The sequence below is a fragment of the Bos indicus x Bos taurus genome, chromosome 2 (assembly GCF_003369695.1).
Source record: "Bos indicus x Bos taurus breed Angus x Brahman F1 hybrid chromosome 2, Bos_hybrid_MaternalHap_v2.0, whole genome shotgun sequence".
Taxonomy (NCBI): Eukaryota; Metazoa; Chordata; class Mammalia; order Artiodactyla; family Bovidae; genus Bos; species Bos indicus x Bos taurus.
The window spans coordinates 117,157,433-117,181,287 of NC_040077.1; the positions used below are offsets into that span (position 1 = coordinate 117,157,433).

Below are 23,855 nucleotides of genomic sequence, written 5' to 3' on the forward strand. Positions count from 1 at the left end.
CACTCTCCCAAATTTGCACTTTTGCAAAGCCATTCATTTTCTACAAAGCATCAAGCTCCTAGAGAAAAGACAAGCGGGTGGGGTGGGGAAGGGGGCGGGGCCTGCCCAAGCTAACTGATGCCAGATGAACTTTTCCTGGATCCCCAGAGCTTTGTTTTGAAGATTTCCGTCTTGTATTAAATCAAAGTGGCAAAGCAGATCCTGAAAACTAGGGAACTATATTCTCTACTCAGAAAGTCAGGACTGCCAAAGTTGGAGGTATTTAACTTTCTGGGCTCAAGAATCCACATTGTCCTAGAGTGAACTTACCATTCACATTTTTAACCAACAATTACAAATGTTTCTCAAGAACAGAGACTCAGACAGCCTGAGACCATGTCTTTTTGGTTCTTTTGGCCAAAATAGCTGTTTGTGTCCCCGACACCATTTCTACCCCAGACTCGGAGACAAGAGGGATTCACTTTATGATGTGTACAAAATTCCTTTATTTGTTTTGGATGCAGTAAAAGCATCATTACTTAACATGACACTCTGCTTTTTCAGTGCAGGGATTTGGCAAGAAGGTGAAAATGACATCCGAGTTATAAAAACCTTAAGATTTATAGCAGATGCCAATAGCAGGGCTATACTCTTATAAACAAAGACAAAAACCTTTTCCCAGTGATGGGCCAGAACATGGAAGCTGTGGACCAGGACTAAAGCATAATTAGGATTATTTAGTAAGTGCCACTTTATCACCGACTCAATGGACATGAGTCTGAACAAACTCAGGGAGACAGTGAAGGACAGGGAAGCCTGGTGTGCTGCAGTTCATGGTGTCGCAAAGAGTCGGACCCAAATGAGCGACCAAATGACAACTTACTAAAGCAGGGGTACACGCATAAGAAATTCTGGGGTGGGGGGATATTTGCATCCATTCTTCATCAAGCAAGTGCAACTTTTACAAAGAAGGTGTACCCATAAGGAGGCACGAGTGTGCACCCTTGGGCTTCTAGTTGGTATCCTGGAGGTCCTTCAAACATGCATGGCTCCCTCCCTTTTCTCCACACACAAGCTCTGTTCCACACGTCACCTTCTGTGAAACGGATTTTGAAGACTTAAAGTCCATGGGTTCAAGAAAAAAATCTACCTGTATATCAGAGTTTTGTGGTTGCAACTGATCCGCCAAAAAAAAATAATAAATAATTGGGTAACACTGGATTAAAAGAAGTATGGAAGGAGCAAGCTCAGAAAGGATAGGTATCAAGGGGTCCCCAGGGTCCATGCTGGAGGACAACAGAGTTTCTGCTGATCACCGTGGACAGAATTATCAGTGTTGGCTGCTTTCAGCCTTTCTACCACCCTGCTCTGGATTCCCACTCCTGGGAGAGATTAATTGATCTAGATATTAGGGGTACACATCAACCCCACAGTGAAAGGAGGGCACATTGACTGACAGGCTTCTCTAAACTGAATGAGTCCCCTCCACTAGACCAGGGGAAGAACAATTCCCAAAAGCAAAACCAGGGTGCTGTTACCAGCAGATGAGAAATTAAGATGGGCAGAAAAAACACAGATGTGCACTTCTACAGAAACAGCATTCCTACGGAACTGCTTACTTTTTCAGCTTCTAAGGACAACTTGAGAGTCCCTTGGACTGCAAGGAGATCCAATCAGTCCATACTAAAGGAGATCAGCCTGAGTGTTCACTGGAAGGACTGATGTTGAAGCTGAAACTCCAATACTCTGGCCACCTGATGTGAAGAGCTGACTCACTGGAAAAGACCCTGATGCAGGGAAAGATTGAAGGCAGGAGGAGAAGGGGACAACAGAGGATAAGATGGTTGGATGGCATGACTGACTCAATGGACATGAGTCTGAACATGAGTTTGGGTAAATTCTGGGAGTTGGTGATGGACAGGGAGGCCTGGTGTGCTGCGGTCCATGGGGTCGCAAAGAGTCGGACACAACTGAGAAACTGAACTGAACTGAACTGAAGGACAACGTCGGCAAAAGTTACAAATAATGTTATTGTCCAATAGTCTGTGTTATGATGGCCTGCATGGTAATTTCCAGGGTCTTCGATTAAAAAAATAAACGTCTGGGGCTCCAGATGAGCTGATGTACGTTCTGTTGTAACAGGTAATGAGGGTCAAGTAGTTTATCATGTTTCTTTTCTTACTTGGGCTGCCAGGAGGCTCAGAGCCAGGAGTTTCAGGCTATTGGCAGTAGCTATCCTTAGGCTAGGTTTTCAGGTACAACTAACTCTCTCCCTTCATGACAGGACTGGTATTTGAGGGTAGTTTCACTTAGTCTTATTTCAATGTTTCAAAGGTACAACTATGTTTTATTAAAAAGTGTCTCAAGGACTTTCCTGGCAGTCCAGTGGTTAAGATTCCTCGCTTCCAACCCAAGAGGTGAGGGTCCGATGCCTGGTCAGGGAGCTAAGATCCTACATGACTCATGGCCAAAAATACCAAAACATAAAAAAGAAGCAATATTGTACGAAATTCAATAAAGACTTTTAAAATGGTCTCCATAAATATATATGCTGCTGCTAAGTCACTTCAGTCGTGTCTGACTCTGTGCGACCCCATAGATGGCAGCCCACCAGGCTCCCCTGGCCCTGGGATTCTCCAGGCAAGAACACTGGAGTGGGTTGCCATTTCCTTCTCCAATGCATGAAAGTGAAAAGTGAAAGGGAAGTCGCTCAGTCGTGTCCGACTCTTCGCGACCCCATGGACTGCAGCCCACCAGGCTCCTCCGTCCATGGGATTTTCCAGGCAAGAGTACTGGAGTGGGGTGCCATCACCTTCTCCATAAATAGGGAGGAAAATATCCAAATGCTTTTGATGTGTGTGTGTGTACATCAAAAGCATTTGGATATTTTCCTCCCTAGCTAAAAGTCAGCCTTTTCAGAACAATATAAGTATTTCATGTGTAATTACATTTTCTGAGCTTGTAGATTGTCCAGGACTCCTGTATTCTGCAGCCAAAATCATTCTTTTCTTTTGCTAGATTCAATTAGAATAGATTAAATTAGAAGGACAGCTAGTTAACTAGACAGACAGAAAGATCTAACTCTGGGTCTGACTGGAGTGTGCAATAATTTTTAGAATAGTTATCAGTAAAGTTCATAAACTTTATTGAACTCTCTCCAACCTATAATTAGACTGCCTAACCCAGAGAGACAAATGATGTAAAGCTGGAGAACCAGGAAGCATAGGGCATCTATGACTTCATGAGCCAACTAGAGTCTTGATTTAGAGGGGGGGTCTAATTCATTGTTTTCTAGCTCAAGCCCTGGTCTGAGTTAATTTCAGGTACTTTTCACACTAAAATATCAGAATCCCTTATCACTGCAGGAAAGGGGAAGAGTTAAGTCGAACAGTGGTAATCCCGGAAGGTAAGGGGAAACAGCAGCAGATCTGCCCCCAGGATGTTCAGAAAACACCTGCAAGGTGCTCTGGGGTGTCTTTTTGGTGCAAAGGGAGCTCTTAATTAGAAAGGTGTTGCCACCCTTAGGGATGTCTTTCAATTTGCGTTTCCTAAAACAGCATTTGAAAGGTTCTTTGTAGAGTGATAATCTGTGATGAAAATGTGGAAATCCACTCAATGCGAAACTACTCTCCACCCTTTAAATTTACCCTTTTTTTCTGGAGGCAATCTGCTTCAGCAGTAAAAACGCCCCTCAAGAGCCAATACCACAACAATGAGGGATCTTAGTTGCCAGGCCTGAGATGTAGGAAAGGTGATTGGTGTTTAGTTAGAAGTGGGAGAGGGCAGAAAATGGGAGGAGCAGGGGCGCTTTCTGAGCGGACGGTGGGCTCCTAGAGTGACGAGTGGAGTCACTTCAGTCACTTCAGTCTTGTCCGACCCTTTGCCACCCTAGTAGCCCACCAGGCTCCTCTGTCCCTGGGATTTGCCAGGCAAGAATATTGGAGTGGGTTGTCACTTCCTCCTCCAGGGCATCTTCCCGACCCAGGGATCAAAACCCACGTCTCTTAACCTCTCCTGCTCTGGCAGGCAGGTTCTTTATCACTAGCACCACCTAGGAAGCCCTGTAAAGAAAAGTGGATGTTAAACAAATGAACTTAGTCACATAGTTATTTACTACCTTGGCCTTTGAGAGTCAGGAGACCAAGGATCTGGTCCTGAGTCCAACACTAGGTGAATTTGGCATTCAATTCTCCCATTGGTCAAATGAAGTTGCTAAGTTGGATTGGGGTCCCCAACCCCAGTACCTGCAAGACCCAGCAGGCAATGTGAATTAGCTAGGAGTGCTCCCTAAGGCCTGGGTGGAGCTGGAGGCCAGAGAGCAGCAGCTGGTCAGTGGTCACTATGGGAGCATCCTGGCCCAGCATGGTTGGACCGTCCCAGCTTTTGAGAGAATCAGAAAGCCTAGCTTTCTATATAAATTCCTATGATTTTTCAATCCTGGAGACTAATTTGTAAAATTTTTATATACACTGAAGGGGCCAAAGGAAACATTTTTGTAAGCTAGAGCCAAACCTCAGGCCCACAGTTTGTCAACTTCAAGTTCAAGTTCTGTATTGAAGTGCCCTAGAAGCTGAGTGCTCCTATGCAGAGGCATCACCTTTTCCTCTTCTATGGAAATTCACCAGGCAGTGACATCTGAAAGGCCACAAGAAGTCCTGGAGCAAACCAGACCCCCTCTGCTTCACCTAGCATCTCCAAACCTATCCAGAGACTGAACCCTTTGTGGCAAGACTCATATGAGCAGCTCGCTGAGCGTCTGCTTCATGGAACACACTTTCAGTTCAGTTCAGTCACTCAGTCATATCTGACTCTTTTCGACCCCATGAATTGCAGCACGCCAGGCCTTCCTGTCCATCACCAACTCCCGGAGTCCATCCAAACCCATGTCCATTGAGTCAGTGATGTAATCCAACCATCTCATCTTCTGTTGTCCCCTTCTCCTCCTGCCCTCAATCTTTCCCAGCATCAGGGTCTTTTCAAATGAGTCAGCTCTTTGCATCAGGTGGCCAAAGTATTGGAGTTTCAGCTTCAACATCAGTCCTTCCAATGAACACCCAGGACTGATCTCCTTTAGGATGGACTGGTTAGATCTCCTTGCAGTCCAAGGGACTCTCAAGAGTCTTCTCCAACACCACAGTTCAAAAGCATCAATTCTTCGGCACTCAGCTTTCTTTATAGTCCAACTCTCACATCCATACATGACCACTGGAAAAACCATAGCCTTGACCAGACGGACCTTTGTTGACAAAGTAATGTCTCTGCTTTTGAATATGCTGTCTAGGTTGGTCATAACTTTCCTTCCAAGGAATAAGTGTCTTTTAATGGGACACACTTAGGGAAACACCAAACTTACCTGCCCAGTTCCAAAATGCTACACTGCTATTCATAGTACCCCCTTGGATCGGAAGCAGGGAAAGAAATTAGTATCCACCAATTCCCAGTAACATGCCAGATACCATGTATTCTATATCTCAGGTGACAGCCAGGAGCTGAATGTTGTTATCCCATTTTAAAGTTGAAAAAAGTATAAATCAGAAGCTGTGAGGTAATCCCTAATAAATGAAGCAGCCAAGATTTGTATCCATGGGTCTGTGATTAAAAACCCTATAGTGAAAGTCTCTCAGTTGTGTCTGACTCTTTGCAACCCCATGGACTATAAAGTCCATGGAATTCTCCAGGCCAGAATACTGGAGTGGGTAGCCTTTCCCTTCTCCAGGGGATCTTCCCAACCCAGAGATCAAACCCAGGTCTACTGCATTGCAGGCAGATTCTTTACCAGCTGAGTCACAAGGGAAGCCCAAAATCCCTATCTATAGTCTTTCCACTATTTAATAGTTGTAGGTGTCAGAGGAAGACTGACCCATAGCCTAAAGAAATACAGTTGCCATCTGTATCTTTTGGTTCAGCATCCACAGACACACAGGGTCTGTTATACTGTGCCAACTTATATAAGGGCCTTGAGCATCCATGGATTTTGGTACCCACAGGAGATCCTGGAACAAACACCCTCACATGTACCAAGGGACAACTTTACTCTCTCACGCCCTCCCATTTCTCCCTAAACTCCCACCCTTGTGGCTTTGGATCTAGCTTCTTCCCTACTGAAAAGCTTCCAGGAAAGCTTTTCCAAGGAAGCCAGATAATCCACCAAAATATATGGCATCCCTGAGCCAGTGTGAGCATCTGATGCCTCTGCTAAAAGGAACAACGTATCAAAGCCAACAGCTGCACCAAACCCAGGACAGATGGCTAACCTTTGTGGTGGACACACATGTGCCAGGGACACGAGCCTCCCTGCCTGTGTGACCCTCCCCTTCCCTTTCCTCCATGTTTTGTGTCTGCAGACCCTTTTTCCCCTCAATTCCCCATCTCCCCTCTGCCTGGTTTTCTCACCCACCCGCCATCCCTCACCAACCCAGTTCATTTCTTTCCTTCATCCCAAAGTGATCACAGGAACAGAAGAAATCTGCCATTTTACCTGTCACATTCAGGAGTGACCACCCATCCTGGTTTGCCAGGAGCCTGGTGTTTCTGTTAATTATAAATAGCCCCCTCCCATCACTTCAACAGGACCTCAGATTGGACAAAAGGCCTCATGATCTCATTGTATATTTATTAAACAAAGTCTTATATTCTTTGCCCTTTACTTTAGGAGATTAAATCAAATTGCTCAAATTTTCTTCCCTGAAGGGAAAAACATTTCCTAAAGTTTTTCCCTGAATGTTTCTCAAGAGCTTTTTTTTTTTTTTAAACTAAAGTTAGGTGGCTTTTGGTAAACTTTTTGCATCTTATCCAAATTTTTTTGGTTGCCATCTTCTTGAGAAAAATGAATTATCCAATAAGAAATCCAGACCCTATATTTGCTAGGCATATGACATCCACCAACTAGAGTCAAAACACACTAACAGTTTTGCAGGATGTATTCTCCCTGTGTTTTCTATCAGGAGAGGAAGAATGGCAAGAAGGTGGCCCAGCCAACAGCAGGACCCACCATCCCAGAAATTCACCCTTTTAACAGTAAAATCTCCTGAGTCTACTGGCCCCTAGATCAGGAGCCAGGTGCCAAGATACAGTGCTAAAAAGGGCCCATAAGACTGGGACAGCTGAAAAAGTCAGCTGGAGAACCAACATGCTAGAAAGAAGTAAGAAATACATCTCTGGTGGGATGGAGGCTAAAGGGCCATCCAGAATGAGGAAGATTCAGCAAGGCATCACCTTGAACGTTTTACCTTCCAGTCTGGATTTCTTCTCTTGCTCAACTACCGGTTTCTCTCAGATCCTTGGGCAAATTGAGTCTGATGGAAAATGTCATTTCAAGAACTCAAGGAACAAATGTTTCAAAAGGAGAGGACTGAACTCTAAGAAAATTACAGAGTTCATTAATAATGTTATGGGCTAGAATGTTAATATCCAGTTAAAAGCAAACAAAAACTACAGACAATTTGCAGAGGTGAGAGCAGAAACTATATATTATTTAGTTCCCAACACCTAGAACTGTGCCTGGCATACAATGAAAATTTCACATTGACGTTAACAGCTTTGGGTAGGTGTAAACGACAGGTAATAAACTATACAAGTTCCTAAGTTTTGACATATGTATAAGCCCATGAACCATCACTGTAATCAAAACACTGAGCACATTCATCACCTTTAAAAGCTTTTTCCAGCCTTCTTCTAATCCCCTCCTCCCATCCCAGGCTCAGGCAGCTATAATTCTGCTTTCAATCATGCTATATCCCCACCAGCAAAGCATGAGAGGTCCAATTCCTCCATACCCTCACCAACATTTAGCTTGGTTGAAGCTTTTTTAATTTTAGCTATTCTACAGTTGTAGAGTGTTACCTCATTATGCTTTTAATTTGCATTTTCCTAGTGACTTTTTATGTGTTCTGTCTTTTCATGTGTTGATTTCCTATCCATATAACTTTTTTGTTCAAATCATTTGCTCATTTTCTTTAATTGAGTTGTTCATCTTATTACAGTATTGAGTTTTGAGAGTTCTTTATATATCCTGGATACAAACCCTTTATTTTAAATATATGATTTGCAAGTGTCTTCTCCCAGTTTGCATCTTATCTTTTCATTCTCTTACAAACATCTTTTAAAGAAAGAAGCCTTCAATTCTGATGAAGTTCAATTCACCCAACTTTTAACTGAATGGGTTTTTGTTATTGTTCTAGGAAATCTTTGCCCAATCCAAAGAAACTTCGGGTGTGATGAATCTGGTCATTATCTTGATTGTAGTACTGTCTACACAGATGTATACAAAGTCACAAAGATTTTCTGCCGATTCTGTCTAGAAGTTTTATGGGTTTATGGTACAGGTAGGTCTATGATTCATTTCAGGTGAATTTTTGTATACAATCTGCTGAGGTATGGATTGAAATTTTGGATTTGTTGCTGATGATGATTTTGCTGTTTTGCATACAGATTGTTTCACATAATTTGTTGAAAAGACTATCCTTGCTCTAGGAAACTATTTCTTTGTACTTTTGTTAAAATCACATAAACTTCTGATCAAAAAGCAGAACTCTCATAAAAGGCCCTCTTTGACAGTTGCTAAGATTTAAAACACACAGCCTCTTTGATTCAGCAACTCCATTCTTAGCAGTTCTGTCTAAAGAAATATAAGCACAAGGACAGCATGCAGATCCTTATAACAATATTATTTATGGGAGAAAAAACAACATGGATGCCACCCAATTATTCCCTGATATAGGAAGGACTGAATAAATAATAATCCAGCTCCATCACAAAATTCTATGCAAGGAGGAAAAGGAATGGGTTGGAGCTACATGGACTAACCAAAAGAGATACCCAAGAGATATTCTGTAAAGTGAAAACAATTACAGAGTTTTATATGTATAATGACTATATTATTTAAACACATGTGGAAAAAAACTAAATATTGGTTGGCCACAAAGTCCATTTGAGTAAAATCTACCATCTTACAGAAAAGTCTGAATGGCCTTTTTGGCCAACCCAAAATATATTTGCATGTGTTTGGAAAACTCAGCAGTGACCACAGGACTGGAAAAGGTCAGTTTTCATTCCAATCCCAAAGAAAGGCAATGCCAAAGAATGCTCAAACTACCACACAATTGCACTCATCTCACACGCTAGTAAAGTCATGCTCAAAATTCTCCAAGCCAGGCTTCAGCAATTCGTGAACCATGAACTTCCAGATGTTAAAGCTGGTTTTAGAAAAGGCAGAGGAAACCAGAGATCAAATTGCCAACATCCACTGGATCATGGAAAAAGCAAGAGAGTTCCAGAAAAACATCTATTTCTGTTTTATTGACTATGCCAAAGCCTTTGACTGTGTGGATCACAATAAACTGTGGAAAATTCTGAAAGAGATGGGAATACCAGACCACCTGACCTGCCTCTTGAGAAACCTATATACAGGTCAGGAAGCAACAGTTAGAACTGGACATGGACGTGGAACAACAGACTGTTTCCAAATAGGAAAAGGAGTACATCAAGGCTGTATATTGTTACCCTGCTTATTTAACTTATACGCAGAGTACATCATGAGAAACGCTGGGCTGGAGGAAGCACAAGCTGGAATCAAGATTGCTGGGAGAAATATCAATAACGTCAAATATGCAGATGACACCACCTTTATGGCAGAAAGTGAAGAGGAACTAAAAAGCCTCTTGATGAAAGTGAAAGAGGAGAGTGAAAAAGTTGGCTTAAAGCTCAACATTCAGAAAATTAAGATCATGGCATCTGGTCCCATCACTTCATGGGAAATAGATGGGGAAACAGTGGAAACAGTGTCAGACTTTATTTCTGGGGGCTTCAAAATCACTGCAGATGGTGATTGAAGCCATGAAATTAAAAGACGCTTACTCCTTGGAAGGAAAGTTATGACCAACCTAGACAGCATATTCAAAAGCAGAAACATTACTTTGCCAACAAAGGTCCGTCTAGTCAAGGCTATGGTTTTTCCAGTGGTCATGTATGGATGTGAAAGTTGGACTGTGAAGAAAGTTGAGTGCCAAAGAATTGATGCTTTTGAACTGTGGTGTTGGAGAAGACTCTTGAGAGTCCCTTGGACTGCAAGGAGATCTGACCAGTCCATCCTAAAGGAGATCAGTCCTGGGTGTTCTTTGGAAGGACTGATGCTAAAGCTGAAACTCCAATACTTTGGCCACCTCATGTGAAGAGTTGACTCATTGGAAAAGACTCTGATTCTAGGAGGGATTGGGGGCAGGAGGAGAAGAGGACAACAGAGGATGAGATGGCTGGATGGCATCACCGACTCGATGGACATGAGTTTGAGTGAACTCCGGGAGTTGATGATGGACAGGGAGGCCTGGCGTGCTGCAAATCATGGGGTCACAAAGAGTCAGACATGACTGAGCGACTGAACTGAATTGATAAAACCTAAGAAAATTTTGGGAAAATAACTACCAGACAGATCACATGAGTCTGCTTCATGAGTAGAATTCCCAGCTGGCACAGTGGTACAGAATCCATTTCCAATGCAGGAGACCCAAGAGACCCAGGTTTGATCCCTGGGTCCAGAAGATCCCCTGAAGAAGGAAATGGCAACCTACTCCACTATACCTGCCTGGAGAATTCCATAGACAGAGGAGTCTGTCTGGAATGGCACGGTCCATGGAATGTCAAAGAATCAGACATAACCGAGCACAAAGGAACAAGATTACACTTCACACTCTTCTATGGTATGTTAGCTCATTACCCTAAGTAGATATTAGTTTGCAATTTTTAATCATATCAAGTCTAAAATAGTAGTCATGACTTTGACACATAGAAGATGTGGATTCTACTCTATCACACATCTGTACCACTGCTTGGAAATAAAACCTTTTTTTTTTTTTTTGGTGGTTGATTCAAGTAGGGAGAAATATTTCAGTTCATAAAGAGGACTCCAAAAATAAATTCCACAAATTGTGTCCCTCCATAGGTAGAAGTTCTATCACCGAGTAGTTCAGAATGTGATCTTATTTGGAAATAGCATCAGTACAGATATAAATAGTTAAGCTAGAATGAGATCATACTGGATTAGGGTGGGCCCTCAATCCAATGTGATCAGTGTCTTTATTAAAAAAGGAAATTTGGACATGGAGACAAACACACAGAGAGAACGCAATGCAAAGCCTGGAGAGATGCGGCCACAAGCCAAGAAATGGGAAAGATGGCCAGCAAACCACCAGAAGCTGGGAAGGAGGCATCAAAAAGATTCTTCCTCATAGCCCTCAGAAGAAATCAATGCTTCCCACACTCTGATTTGAGACATCCATCTCCTAGAACTCTGAGACTGTACGTTTCGGCTGTATAAGCTGTCTGGCTTGTGGTACTTTGTTACAGCAGCCCTGAGAAACTAATAACTAAGGGACCAAGAGACCTCCCTGGTGGTGACCTCCCTGGTGGTCCAGTGGTTAAGACTTCACCTTCCAGTGCAAGGGTTGCAGGTTTGATCCCTGGGCAGGGAGCTTCCCTGGTGGCTCAGACAGAATCCGCCTATAATGTGGCAATGAAAGTGAAAGTGAAAGTCACTCAGTCGCGTCTCTTTGTGACCCCACAGACTATTCAGTCCATGAAATTCTCCAGGCCAGAATACTGGAGTGGGTAGCCTTTCCCTTCTCCAGGGGATCTTCCCAACCCAAGGACTGAACCCAGGTCTTCTGCATTGCAGGTGTATTCTTTACCAGCTGAGCCACAAGGGAAGCCCAAGAATATTGGAGTGGGTAGCCTATCCCTTCTCCAGCGGATCTTCCCAACCCAGGAAGCAAACTGGGGTCTCCTGCATTCAGGAGGATTCTTTACCAGCTGAGCTATCAGGGACCCAGGTTCAGTCCCTGGGTCGGGAAGATATCCTGGAGAAAAGAACTGGTGACCCACTCCAGTATTCTTGCCTGGTAAATTCCATGGACAGAGGAGTCCATGGGGTCACAAAGAGGCAGACACGACTGAGCAAATACACACACACAAGGTATCAAGAAGTTAAGTCCAAGCGAAAAAAAAAAAACACAGCCTCTCAGCCTTACCATGGTCCCCCAGCCCCCAGTCCCATGCCCAGGGAGCATCCTCAGAAGACACAGAAGGTAAACAGCAGTTTCTGCTGCATCATAGGTGACTTGAACACCAGGACGCCACACATACCTAAGGAAGCCGGTTCCTGGTGTAAACACATCAAAGCACGCAGTGGGCAGAAGAGTCTACACAATCTGTGTGTTCATCCTCAGACCCACAATTACAGAGAAACCATGAGGAAGGGCTTGTCATGAAAGGATTAGGACGGATGTACCGTGAAGAAAGGATAACGATTAAGGAGTCCCTTTCTCCTGGCACGTCTCCCTCCCTGCACACACAGGCAGCAGCCGTCATGGCTACTAGATGAAAAAGAAGAGGTGGCACAGGAAGTCAAGGGTGATGACTCCTAATGTCATTTAGTGTCAGTCCCTCCCTTGTGTCTGACTCTTTGCCACCTCATCGACTATACAACCACTAGGCTCCTCTGTCCATGGGATTCTCCAGGCAAGGATACTGGAGTGGGTTGCCATTCCCTTCTCCTGGGCATTGGCCCAACCCAGGGATCGAACCCAGGTCTCTTGCATCTCCTTCAGTGACAGGCGGATTCTTCACCTCTGAGCCACATGGGAAGCCTACATTATCCTAGTTGGGAAGAGGCAAATCCCAGAGGCTGGCTATCCAACCAGGGACATCACAGAGACGAACAACATGGATTATTTTGAGAATAAAACCCTGGGCCTCCCTTGGTTCCAGCTGTCTGAAAAACCGTCACCGAGATCTACCCTGAAGGGACTGTCTTCCACATCCCAGCCCAAGATCTTAAGTACCAGAGTGAACTATCTCTTGAAGCACAGTTACTGCCAAGAGGCCCTCCCTCCAGGCACACGGTCTTCTTGGCGTGTGCGTCATTTTCCCAGGATGTTGACCAGAAGTAGAAGAGAAGAAGTGGGAAGAAAGGAGCGGGCATTTAACTGTTCCTCTAATGCCTATGTTCATTATCTTCCAAATCCACCATAAACAGATTCAAACTCTGCACAAAAAGAAAATGGTATACAGACACAGTGATTTCATCCCAGGATATGAAAGTCAGGCACATCTCAGCCTCAGGAAGTACAGAGACAGACACAGACAAAGGCTGCAGGCTTGGACTTCCCTGCTGGCACAGTGGATAGGAATCTTCCTGCCAATGCAGGGGACACGGGGGTTCGATCCCTGGTAGAGGAAGATCCCACCTGGCACAGAGCAACTAAGCGCATGGGCCACAACTACTAAGCCGGCGCTCTAGAGCCCAGGAACTGCAACTCCTGAACCCCCAGTGCCCAGAGACTACTCTCTGTAACAAGAAAAGCCGCCACAGTAAGAAGCCTGAGGACGACTAGAGAGCAGCCCCCGGCTCTCCACAACTAGAAAGCCCAAGTTTAGCAACGAAGGTCCAGGGCAGCCAAAAAGAAACAAATAAAAAGACAGCAGGTTTCATGTCATGAGTGTACTAGTGTGTTAGTTTCCTTCCTGTTGCTGCTGTTGTTGTTGCTGTTTTACTCACTGAGTCGTGTCTGACTCTTTGCAATTCCATGGATTATAGCCTGCCAGCCTCCTCTGTCCATGAGATTTTCCAGGCAAGAATACTGGAGTGGGTTACCATTTCTTCCTCCAGGGGAGCTCCCGAACCAGAGATCAAAATTTTGTCTCCTGCATTGGCAGGTGGATTCTTCACCACTGAGCCACCAGGGAAGCCCTAAACAAATAAATAAAAAGGCAGCAGGTTTCACGAGTGTACTGGCACATTAGACACCTTGGGCTGCTGTAACAGGTCACCACAGATTGGACGGCTTAAAACCACAAAAACGTCCTCTCTGGCAGTTCTGGAGGCTGGAAATTGAAAGCCAAGAGGTTGGTAGGGCCATCCTCCCTCCAAAGGCTCTGGGAAGGAATCTTTGCTTGACTCTTATGGCCTCCGGTGGTTGCCAGCCATCCTTGGCTTTCCTTGGCTTGTTATTGCTGTTGTTCAGCCACTAAGCTGTTTCCAACTCTTTGGGACCCCATGGACTGCAGCACGCCAGGATTCCCTGTCCTTCACCATCTCCCAGAGCTTGCGCAAACTCATATCCATTGAGTCGGTGATGCGGTCCAACCATCTCATCCTTTGCCACCCCTTTCCCTCCTCAGTCTTTCCCAGTATCAGGGTCTTTTCCAATGAGTCAGCTCTTCACATCAGGTGGCCAAAGTATTGGAACTTTGGGTCCAGCATCAGTCTTTTCAGTGAAGATTCAGGGTTGATTTCCTTTAGGATGGACTGGTTTGATCACTGGCTTGCAGTACCACAACTCCATCCTCTGCCTCCATCTTCACTTGGCCCTCTCTGTCGAGTCTCCTCTGTGTCTTCAAATCTCTCCTTATACAGACATCGAGTGTAGGGCTCACCCTAACCCAGTATGACCTCACCTTTACTCAGTTACATCTGCACAATCCCAATTTCCAAATAAGGCTATACTCACAGGTCCCAGGGTTAGGATTTCAACATGTCTTGATGGGAAGGGAAGAGATTCTACCCATCACGATGAGTAAGACACAGAGACCAGGGGTTAATCTGAATCTTGGTCCCTAAGTAGCCATGTCAGGTGGATACAAGTAATAAAAAATCTAACTAACAAAAACGAACTAACTTCAAAACGCAGGAGGTGGTAATTTTTTCACCACTAGAACCTCCCTTATCAAATTAAGACCTCAGTTACAACAAATGAGGGGAGGAAGAGGAGATCGAGGCTGCTAGACGTGGAAGAGCAAGAGGAAGGACCCAGTAGCAGCAGAACGGACTGAGTGAGAGGGCTCACTGTGACTTTGGTAGCACTGAAACAGGCCAAATGCACACAGCAAGTCTGTGCTTTATCCTTAACAGCATCCTTTTCCAGTTCTTGGCCTGAGGGTTTGGACCTGGTGAATGCACGGATGCTTTATCACTGGAGAGCAGCTAAATTGGGATCACAACTTTTTTTTCTGTTTTTTAAGTTAACATAAAATGATGGTAATGGATTCTACTAGTCTCTAAGGAGGTCTTGGGACAAACATCTCCACTATTTCTTCTTGCTCTACTTATATAAAGCCTCAGTTTAGATTTGTGCCCCAGGGGGCGGGGAGGGGGGCACAGCTGAGCAGAAGCACACTGCAGCTATTGAGTGCTTCTGAATTGGTTTTATTTGCTGACCACTAAGGAGTCCCTAAACTGCTGCTATTCGAGGAGTCAGATAGCCCTGCGCAAGGGAGCCTGATCGCCTTTAGCCGTGGGGCTGGCCAGCGCCAGCTGTTTCAGGATCCGATCTACAAGATGAATTCATTTTATGGAATGGAGTCAGTGCAAGCGAAGAGGGAGGAGAGGGACAATCTGGAACATCAAACAAAGTGCAAAATATTGCCTAATGCTCCAAGATAACCCAGGACAGTCAACATCAAACAGCCCATTAGGCAACAGGTAACCAAAGGGCAGAGAGGTTTTTTGTTTTTGTTTTTTTTTAATTTTCCAAGGCAAGCATTTTGCAAGTCACTTGGTAGAGATTATGCTCTTGAACTCTCCACCTCCTCCCTCCATTCCCCACAGTTCTGGTCTAAACGGGAAACAACTGCAGATGTGATCAGGCTTTATCACCTGCTTTCAAGGTCTCGAGTCTGTCAAAACTCTGAGAAAGACCTAACGCTGTAAGATAACATTTTACTTCCGCAAGACCTCAGATTGATGAGAAGGCCAAGTTTTCTTTAGGAAGGATAAGGCCAGATGCTCTGCGCTTTCTCAACTATGAGGGTTGAAAAGAATAGCAAAACGTAGGATCGATTTAGTGAGAAACCTGTGAGTCCGTAAGAGCAGCTATTGCTTATTTCTAAGCAATTGCTCTTGAACTCTCCGAACTCCCCCCTCCCTTCTCCACATTTTTGGCTTCAGTGGAGAATGACTGCAGACGTGATCAGGCTTTATTGCCAGCTTTCTAGGTCTCTAGTTTGGATAAATGCCATGTGCTCCAGCTCAAGAGACTCTTAAATGGCACTTGGGAATTACAGCTTGAGGACAATACACACAGCTTATTCCCCACCAGAGATCTGGGCCACCAAAAATGGGGTAACCTTTGGTCAACACAGGCAACCACACCAATTCAACAAGAGATATGAAAGTGGCCTCTCACAGCCAACGAGACCACCACTCATTCTACTGATTAATAACAAGAGCACCCACACAAGTAAGCATCATACTCCACCTTATCCTTCCAAATAATAATAATAATAACTGCTTAAGAAGATCCAGAGCTAAACCTCCTGGTTCAAATTCCAGTTCAGTTCACGCCTGGCTTCCGGACTCTGGCCAGATCATTTGAACTCTCTGGCTTTCAGTTTCTTTATCTATAAAATGGGGATAAAAGCAGTTATGGGAAGCAGATGAGCTCGATAATTCAAATAAAACTCTTTAACGCTGTGCCACACACCCAGCACGTGCACCATAAAAGTGCTTATTGTCATGACCCACCTTGCTCTGGTTTCCCCCTGTCAATTTGCTCTGCCTGGAAAAGGGTCAGATTTACCAAGGTTTTCTCTCTGCCTGATGGGCCTGGTCAAATGGGCTCCAGCTGATCCTTTAGAAGGGTCCCCTGTCTACTTTCTCCGGGAAAAAGTGGAAATGATAACCACAGAGAAATAAGTCGAGAACAATTGAAGATCCACACCAAGGCAAGATCAGCCCGATATGACAAGGCACAGAAAGGGCAGGAAGATCCTATGGGAAAAGCACTCTGATTTCCTGTAATTGCCAAGTGGTATTTAGGCACAAACGCCAACCTTTCTATCGGCCAAAAGTTGAGCAAGAAGTCAAAGGAAAAAGTTCTTCAGGATCTGGTTTCCTCCCTACCCTTCCTCATTTCACACTTTTGGAGGTTCTAAGTTACAGCCACTGATCAAAATGTGAATGAAAATAAATAAATGAACAAAATGGTGAGAGGGAGACAACAGCCAACTTTATCAATGAAAGTTTTGTATTTTCTGGATCTGCCATGGTGGGTTAGTCCCTAAGTCGTGTCCGACTCTTGCAACCCCGTGGACTGCAGCCCACCAGGCTCCTCTGACCATGGGCTTCTCCAGGCAAGAATACTGGAGTGGATTGCCATTTCCTACTCCAGGGGATCTTCCCTACCCAGGAATCAAACCCGGGTCTCCTGCCATGCAGGCAGATTCTTTATCGACTGAACTATGAGGAAATCTGCCATGAAGACAGTTTAAGATCAGCCAAAACAGGAAAACTATTGGAACCTTTATAGACTGCCTCATAAGAAGACGGTCACACACAGACTCCACAATTAGAATCTGCTAGAACTTTTTCCCATACCTTTCTACTACCACATCCCACTCTGTCCTTGTAATAACTACACCACAGGCGAGGATGCCCTGGTCTCCTTCATTCCAAACTCAGTCTCCAGTCATCTTTCTCCTGCTCTCCACCTTTCCAGGGCTCCCAAAAGTGTGTCTGGTAGTGCACAGAAGTCAGATGTTCTGAGGAAAGACACACTCCTTATGGCTGAGTCCACACTCCTGCGTGGGCAGTGAGTCTGTCACTGCTCACGCATCTGCCTGGCCCAACAATGAAGATAATCAGGCAACCCCGGCAAACTGTAATATATCGAGGCCCAAAGTCATCTCATCTCTGTTTTTAAAAAACCAATACTTAGCCTTTTTCTACTGGAAAGTCCCCTTTCACTTTTTTGAGAAGAGCCTGTTTCAAATCAGCTTCTTTAAAAATTCATAAGTCTCCTGAGTCCTTCTAAAAAAAAAAGTCTGCTGTGCAAAGGAGAAGGTAAAAAGGGAAGAATTCATATTTATTCATTTCTAAAAGTTGAGGTGGTGATTTAAATCTTCACATCCCCTTTGATCCTATTATAATTTTAATGGCAGAATCTCCCAGCGAGGGCTCCAGTGGGATGTTAACAGAAGTTTTAACATTCAGGGGAGCAGATGAACTGTGTGACTGAATGAGAAATTCCCCAGCTCAGCCCTGCTAGAAGCAACAGGTCCCTTTGCCTGTCCTGGATTTGGGTCAAATAGCGAAGCCTCAAATCAGAAAGTAGCAGCATTATTTTGTTTGGCAAAGGAGCAGGGTTTGATAACGGTAATCCACTCTGATTAGGGATGCTATTTCCTGAGCAAGAGAGCTGGTTACTGGACTCGAATTAGTTGGAGGGTGACCCTCTAGCTTAAATAAAGTCCAGCCACACTCCCTGGACCACAAACCCTTTGAACGGGCATCAACCTATAGGGACTAATCAAGTCAATTCACTGAGATGTCCTTTTCTTCCCTCACCTCTTCCGTTTCCAGGTGTCAGTACAAGAAATTGACTCCTTAGTCCTGATAGGAAGCCCTGGGAGCACTTCCTTGAAGCAGTTTCTTCACTCAAGCTCATCTAAATTAGAATGTTTGCATTAAGAATTAATGAGGGAAAAATTCATGAGGTTATACGAGACAGTTAAAAAGATTTGTGTAAGGAGGGTGGGGTTTCGACTCCACTAACAACTGGGATTCATCATCATTTCCCCATTGAACAGCTCTCCCTCGCCATCACCATGGCCACAACATCTGGTCATGGAAAACATCCCATTCACTGAAGAATCAGAAACCAACGTTCCTATATGGTGGTGCCTTGAAGGACGAAATAAAAAAAAGCAGGGGCAGAGGGGAATCCCAGACAGCAAACAGAGCCCATGACAAAAATAAACACAAAGAATGTAAATAAAATATTATTACAAGCAACTCACTCACCACCTCACCCTCAACAACTCTCTCCCCCAGAAGCAAAAAGCAAAAATATCCAAATTCTGTTCTAAAGAACAGCAGAACTGCTATTGGGAAGAAGCTGTGAATACGAAGGTTTTTCTCCACTTTTATAATGTCAAGGTTTGAGACATACTTTTATAAAGAGGACCAGGCCTGGTGAATCATTTAAATTTGGGGAGCAGGAAGTTAAGCCCTGTGTTGATAAGTACCTTCCAGGGGTGACCTGATCTTAGTGACAAGCCATGTTTAACCTGAGCTTTCAAATGTGGAACCCCCCTGCTCTTTCAATCCGACACTTGTAGAGGAAAACAAGAATGCACTGCGAATGCACACTGTTAATAAACCAGGTTCACGCCAAATGCACGTGTGTACATTTCACAGAAGAGCCAGAAGGCCCTTTCTAGAGAGGAACAACTGCCATGCAGAACGCAAGCCAGAGCTAGCCCCTGCCAAGGTCACGTGCTGCGGAGCACACAGGAGTCCCTACATGAAAGACGCCAATAGAAATAACTTCAAGAGGCAAAAATCCACAAACTCCGCAGAGGCATGGATTCCCCAGGCCATAAAAGCCACCGGCAGGAATTCTAGCCTCATCTCTCCAAGAGCTCCACTCCTCACTCAGATGGGAAAACCCTCCACCTCCGCTCAGTCACTCCTTCCTTTAGCATAAATTCACTGCCCTGAACGAAAGGAAAAACGCACATGTACAACTGGCAGCTGATGCCAGTCCCGAAATACACTTACATCACCTCTGGCCAATGGCTCAGAGCCCGATGTTGACTCTCGGAGTTAGGAGGCCAGTCAACCACCTCCCCATCTTCAAGGCTAAAGATCTCTTTCCTTGCTCAGTGGGTTGGAGACCCTTGGGGATTGGCCTGGGGTCTCAAGCTCTTACTATGAAACCCCCTCCCCAAAACGACGAGCCCAGGGAGGCTCAGAAAGGGGTCTTGGGGCATCTATTTCTGCTCAAAGCAATGCCCTCTGCAGGTTAATCCTCAGCATGAGAACCCACAGGCAAAGGTTAGTTAGCTTCTCCTAGCATCTCAGAGACAGTCTGGCCCTTCAAATTTTCATTGAAAACCTCCGAAGCCAGCCAGGGCTCCTGGCCTCCCTGTCCCAAGACTTCAAATACATTCGGCATCCAACCGTGCTGTATTTTACCACTTAAACACTTCTTCAAAGTTTACTACGAAACAATGTGGCTCTGAGCCTGCCAAAAGTTTAACTGCAGGATTCAGTAGATTTTATCTGGCAGGGTAGCTGCCCTTCCTCCGCAGAATATTTTCCAGGGAAAGCAGTCATCAGACCTTACAGTCGGGGTGATTTGGGGGTTCCGAGTGTCACTGAATGAGCCCCTCTCAGAAACAACGCCCCACTTTCTCACTTTGACCACCCCGCCCCTTCCCAACTCCCTGGCTCCTGAATCCAAATTAAAGGCAGTTAGACATTTCAGCAGACAGCAGCGGAAAAAAAATTTTAAAGAGATGACCCCAGGGCATAACTATTCCTGGCTGAACTTCACTTTTGATTTTCAAATATCTGGGGGAGCCTGGGTTCAGGGGAGATGAGGCGAGAGGGCCAACAAATAAGAAAAAATAGAATAAGTAGCATACCATGACCAAGCCAAACCAAGCTTGAGGATTTCCAAATTATATTGGCAAACAAATGCTTTCACAAATAATTTGTTCTGTCTTTCCCGGAGACAAAAAATAACAACAACAACAATAATAATAATCTGGATGCAAAAATCCTAACCCCAGACCAGTAAACTGTGTCAGTGGAAACCAATCTAAAATTGCTGGTCAGAAAGTCCAATCTTATATAAATCTCCAGGCGCACTAGCCCCCAAGGCAAAAGTTGTGATGCCCAGAGCTGAGCCTTCTTCAATTTCATCACCCCCAGCTCCCCGACCGGGTATCTGGCAGCTGGGTGAAACCGACAGCATCAGGTTCTAATCTTTGTGTCTTTCATGACCGCTTCAGGCAAACCCTTGCAAGAGGTGCTCTGGTCCTCGGGTCCGAGCACCTCCTCCTCCACGCTGGCCCCCAGCCCCCCGCGACCCCTTACCTGCAGGCGCTCCGTGGCCGGCTGCCACATCTTCCAGCCGCGGGGTTGGGCACTGGAGACGCTGGCAAGACTCTGTCGATGGGCGCCGGCAGGGTGGGAGGCGGCAGGGGCTGCGGTCCCGCTTCACATCTGGGGTGGGCGTCCGCGGGAGGTGCGTCCCGGAGCCGGCGACCGCCGCGGGGTGGGCTCTCGGGTCTGCGAGCGCGAGGAGGCGGCGCGGCGCTCGGCGGCCGGCAACTTGTGGGCACGGCGGCGCGCCGGCTGTCCTGGCGCAGCTGCGAGAGGACTGCGCAGCTCCGCCCGGGCCCGCGAGCGCACGGCGGCGGCGGCCGCTCCCTCCTCCCCCGCCGCCGCCGCCGCCGCCCGGACCTGCGCGCTCTGAGCATGCCCGGGGCCGGCGCCCGCCCGGGGGGCCCGCATACCCTGCCGCGGGGGGCCCCGCATCCCGGCGCGGAGGGTGTGGGCAGGCCAGAACCCACAGCCTGCCCCCGCCCCCCGACCCTCGAGGAAGCCCCGGGTGGGATAGGATCTGGGAGACTGAAGAGCCTGCAGAAGGGGGCTTCCTGAAGCCAGAACTCACGTCGCCCCCACTGGGGGTCCCAGGCTTTCGGTCGGTCAGCAGGGATCTCTGAACCGGCCTGGGTCTTGACTGGCACTGTACCCACAGAATCCCATTCATGCCTCCCCCTGGAGTTAACTGAGCATCTGTTAGGCTCCAGCCCCTGTGCTAGATTCTGAGAATACAGTGGCGCAAAATAGAAGACTCCCGAGCTCCGTTCTAGTTGGAGAAGATGGTCAACGACAGAGAACACCCCTGAAAGGTATTTTCTTCCCAACATGTTTCACTCAGCATCTGAAAGGGCGCTCCTCGGTCAGATGCTGAGTGAAACATGTTGGGAAGAAAAGAAAACGGGGCTGATGGATGAAGAAAGGGAGAGGAGAGCGTCTTGCGGGAGGGGAGGGTGGGTCTGGGGGGGGTCGTCTGGAGTAAGAGGGAAAGATGGGCGCACCAAGTGAGGGATGGCATGAAAGGCAGAGGACTGGGGCGCCTGTAACCTGGAGGAGGAAGGTGGCCCGAAGTCCCCCATCCTGCATCCATTCTGAGATCTGCCAGGTCCCTCAGGAAGCTCTGTGAACCCAAACATAAGCCAAGGGTCACCCAGGGTGTGGAGGGTGGTGTTGGCCTCCGTGAAATAACTCCCTTTCCTAAGGAAACCCAGCCCCTCCGATGCCCTTGACAACTGGCTGAGACAAACATGAACATTCCCATCACTTGGATGAAACAATCGAGGCTCACAGAGTGTAGGTGACCATTCAAGTCATACAGCCAGTGAGTGGCTTCCAGGTGGCTTGAAGGCTGGAGCGCTTACTGGCTTCTGCTCTGACCAGGGAAATACCGTGGGAGAAGGGCAACCTGCGGGGGCTGGAGGTTAGCAGAGCTGAACAGGATGGGGAAGCTAAGTGGAATCTGGAAACTGATGATGAGGGTGGGAGGAGAAGTGGTAGGAGATGCTTGAGAACAGAAGCAACAGAGAGAGGGGAAGGACCAGGAGATGTTTGGGGAGGGGGGCGGCCAAAGCTGAGAGGCGAGTCCCATGAGGCAGCGAGGGCTGGCAGGAGAAGGGTCTTGAGAGCATATTGTACTGTAGATGCACAGCCTGGGCCCTGAGCTGCTCCGGCACCGTCCAAACTAACACCCACGTCTGGAAGGATCTGCCCATCATCATGCATTGTTGTTGTTGTTCAGGCGCTAAGTGGTGTCCCACTGTCTGCGACCCCATGGACCGCAGCACACCAGGCTCCTCTTTCCTTCACCATCTCCCAGAGTTTGCTCAAGTTCATTTCCATCGAGTCAGTGATGCCATCCAACCATCTCATCCTCTGCCGCCCCCTTCTCCTCGTGCCTTCAATCTTTCCCAGCATCAGGGTCATGCATGCTGCTGCTGCTGCTAAGGCGCTTCAGTCGTGTCCGACTCTGTGCGACCCCACAGACGGCAGCCCACCAGGCTCCATATATTAGAACACTCAGTTCACCAGACCCTCCCAGGACTCTCCAAGGGAGACAAACACACATCTCCCTGGCTTTGGGGAACACGAGATTCACAGAGTCACCCAGAGGAGAGTCACACAGAGGCAGTGCCTATCTAGGACTCTTCTCCAGGGCTCCAGAGAGCTCCTTCCAAACCACACACTTGCTGGTTGATGCCACCCACCCAGGAAGACCCTCAATGCCCTAAGAGCCAGCAGAGCCACAGAGATGCTTCTCAAAGGCTGGTCTCCGTCTCCACCATGACCACAGGACCTCCCACTCCTGCCTGACAACCACAAAGACTTTCTCAGCTACTTCCCCAGTCCCTGCTACCTGCTCTGGATCTACCAATAGCTCCTTTCTGATGAGGTGTTGGAATGTCAGCCCTACATGGAAATACATCTCAGATGCTTGGTCATGTGCTCTCTGTTTGGAGATGATATTTTTACTTTTCCAATAACTCATCCAACACACTTCCCACACCTAGAAATTTCCTGCTGCAAATAATAGACCTCCCCAGCCTCCTAATTCTTTTTTTATAAAAATCCCAAAGCAGAGAAAGAGGCACTTCATTACGAAAATCTAGAAAATCCAAATGTGCATGTTAAACCTCTCAGGAAGCTAAAACAGAACCACTCAGTTGCCAGGGATGTTTTCCGACTTCAGCTTTGAAACCATCCTTGGTCGCAGATGCTCCCGTGGAAAAGTGATTTTGTTTTAAATAGCAGTGGGATGAGATAACGGCCTACATTCAAATTGCATTATAGCGTTAAATCCTGTCTTCTCACCTCCGAGTGTAATTAATTGTTATGACTCAGTAATACAGCTTTTAGTTCAGAGTACGATGCTATTTAAGGAGAAAAGGCTTCGGGGCTCTGTTGATTTGGTTTTCAGTTGCCAGTTCCACTTTGCAAGCGGGTTTGGTAAAGTAGTGTTTAAACTCAGAGGACATCCCTAGTTTTAATGACCTTTTTG

The 23,855-nt window shown here is 46.3% G+C and overlaps 1 protein-coding gene across 1 annotated transcript in view; it reads right to left on the bottom strand.

The window, feature by feature from the left end:
• PID1 (phosphotyrosine interaction domain containing 1) overlaps positions 1-21,144 on the bottom strand; it is a 264,178-nt gene extending 243,034 nt beyond the window's left edge. The window contains exon 1 of the mRNA XM_027515348.1: positions 20,852-21,144. Coding sequence (XP_027371149.1) covers positions 20,852-20,881 — 30 coding nt within the window. The 5' untranslated portion in view covers positions 20,882-21,144. The remainder of the gene's footprint in view (positions 1-20,851) is intronic.
• Between the last annotated feature and the right edge of the window lie 2,711 nt (positions 21,145-23,855).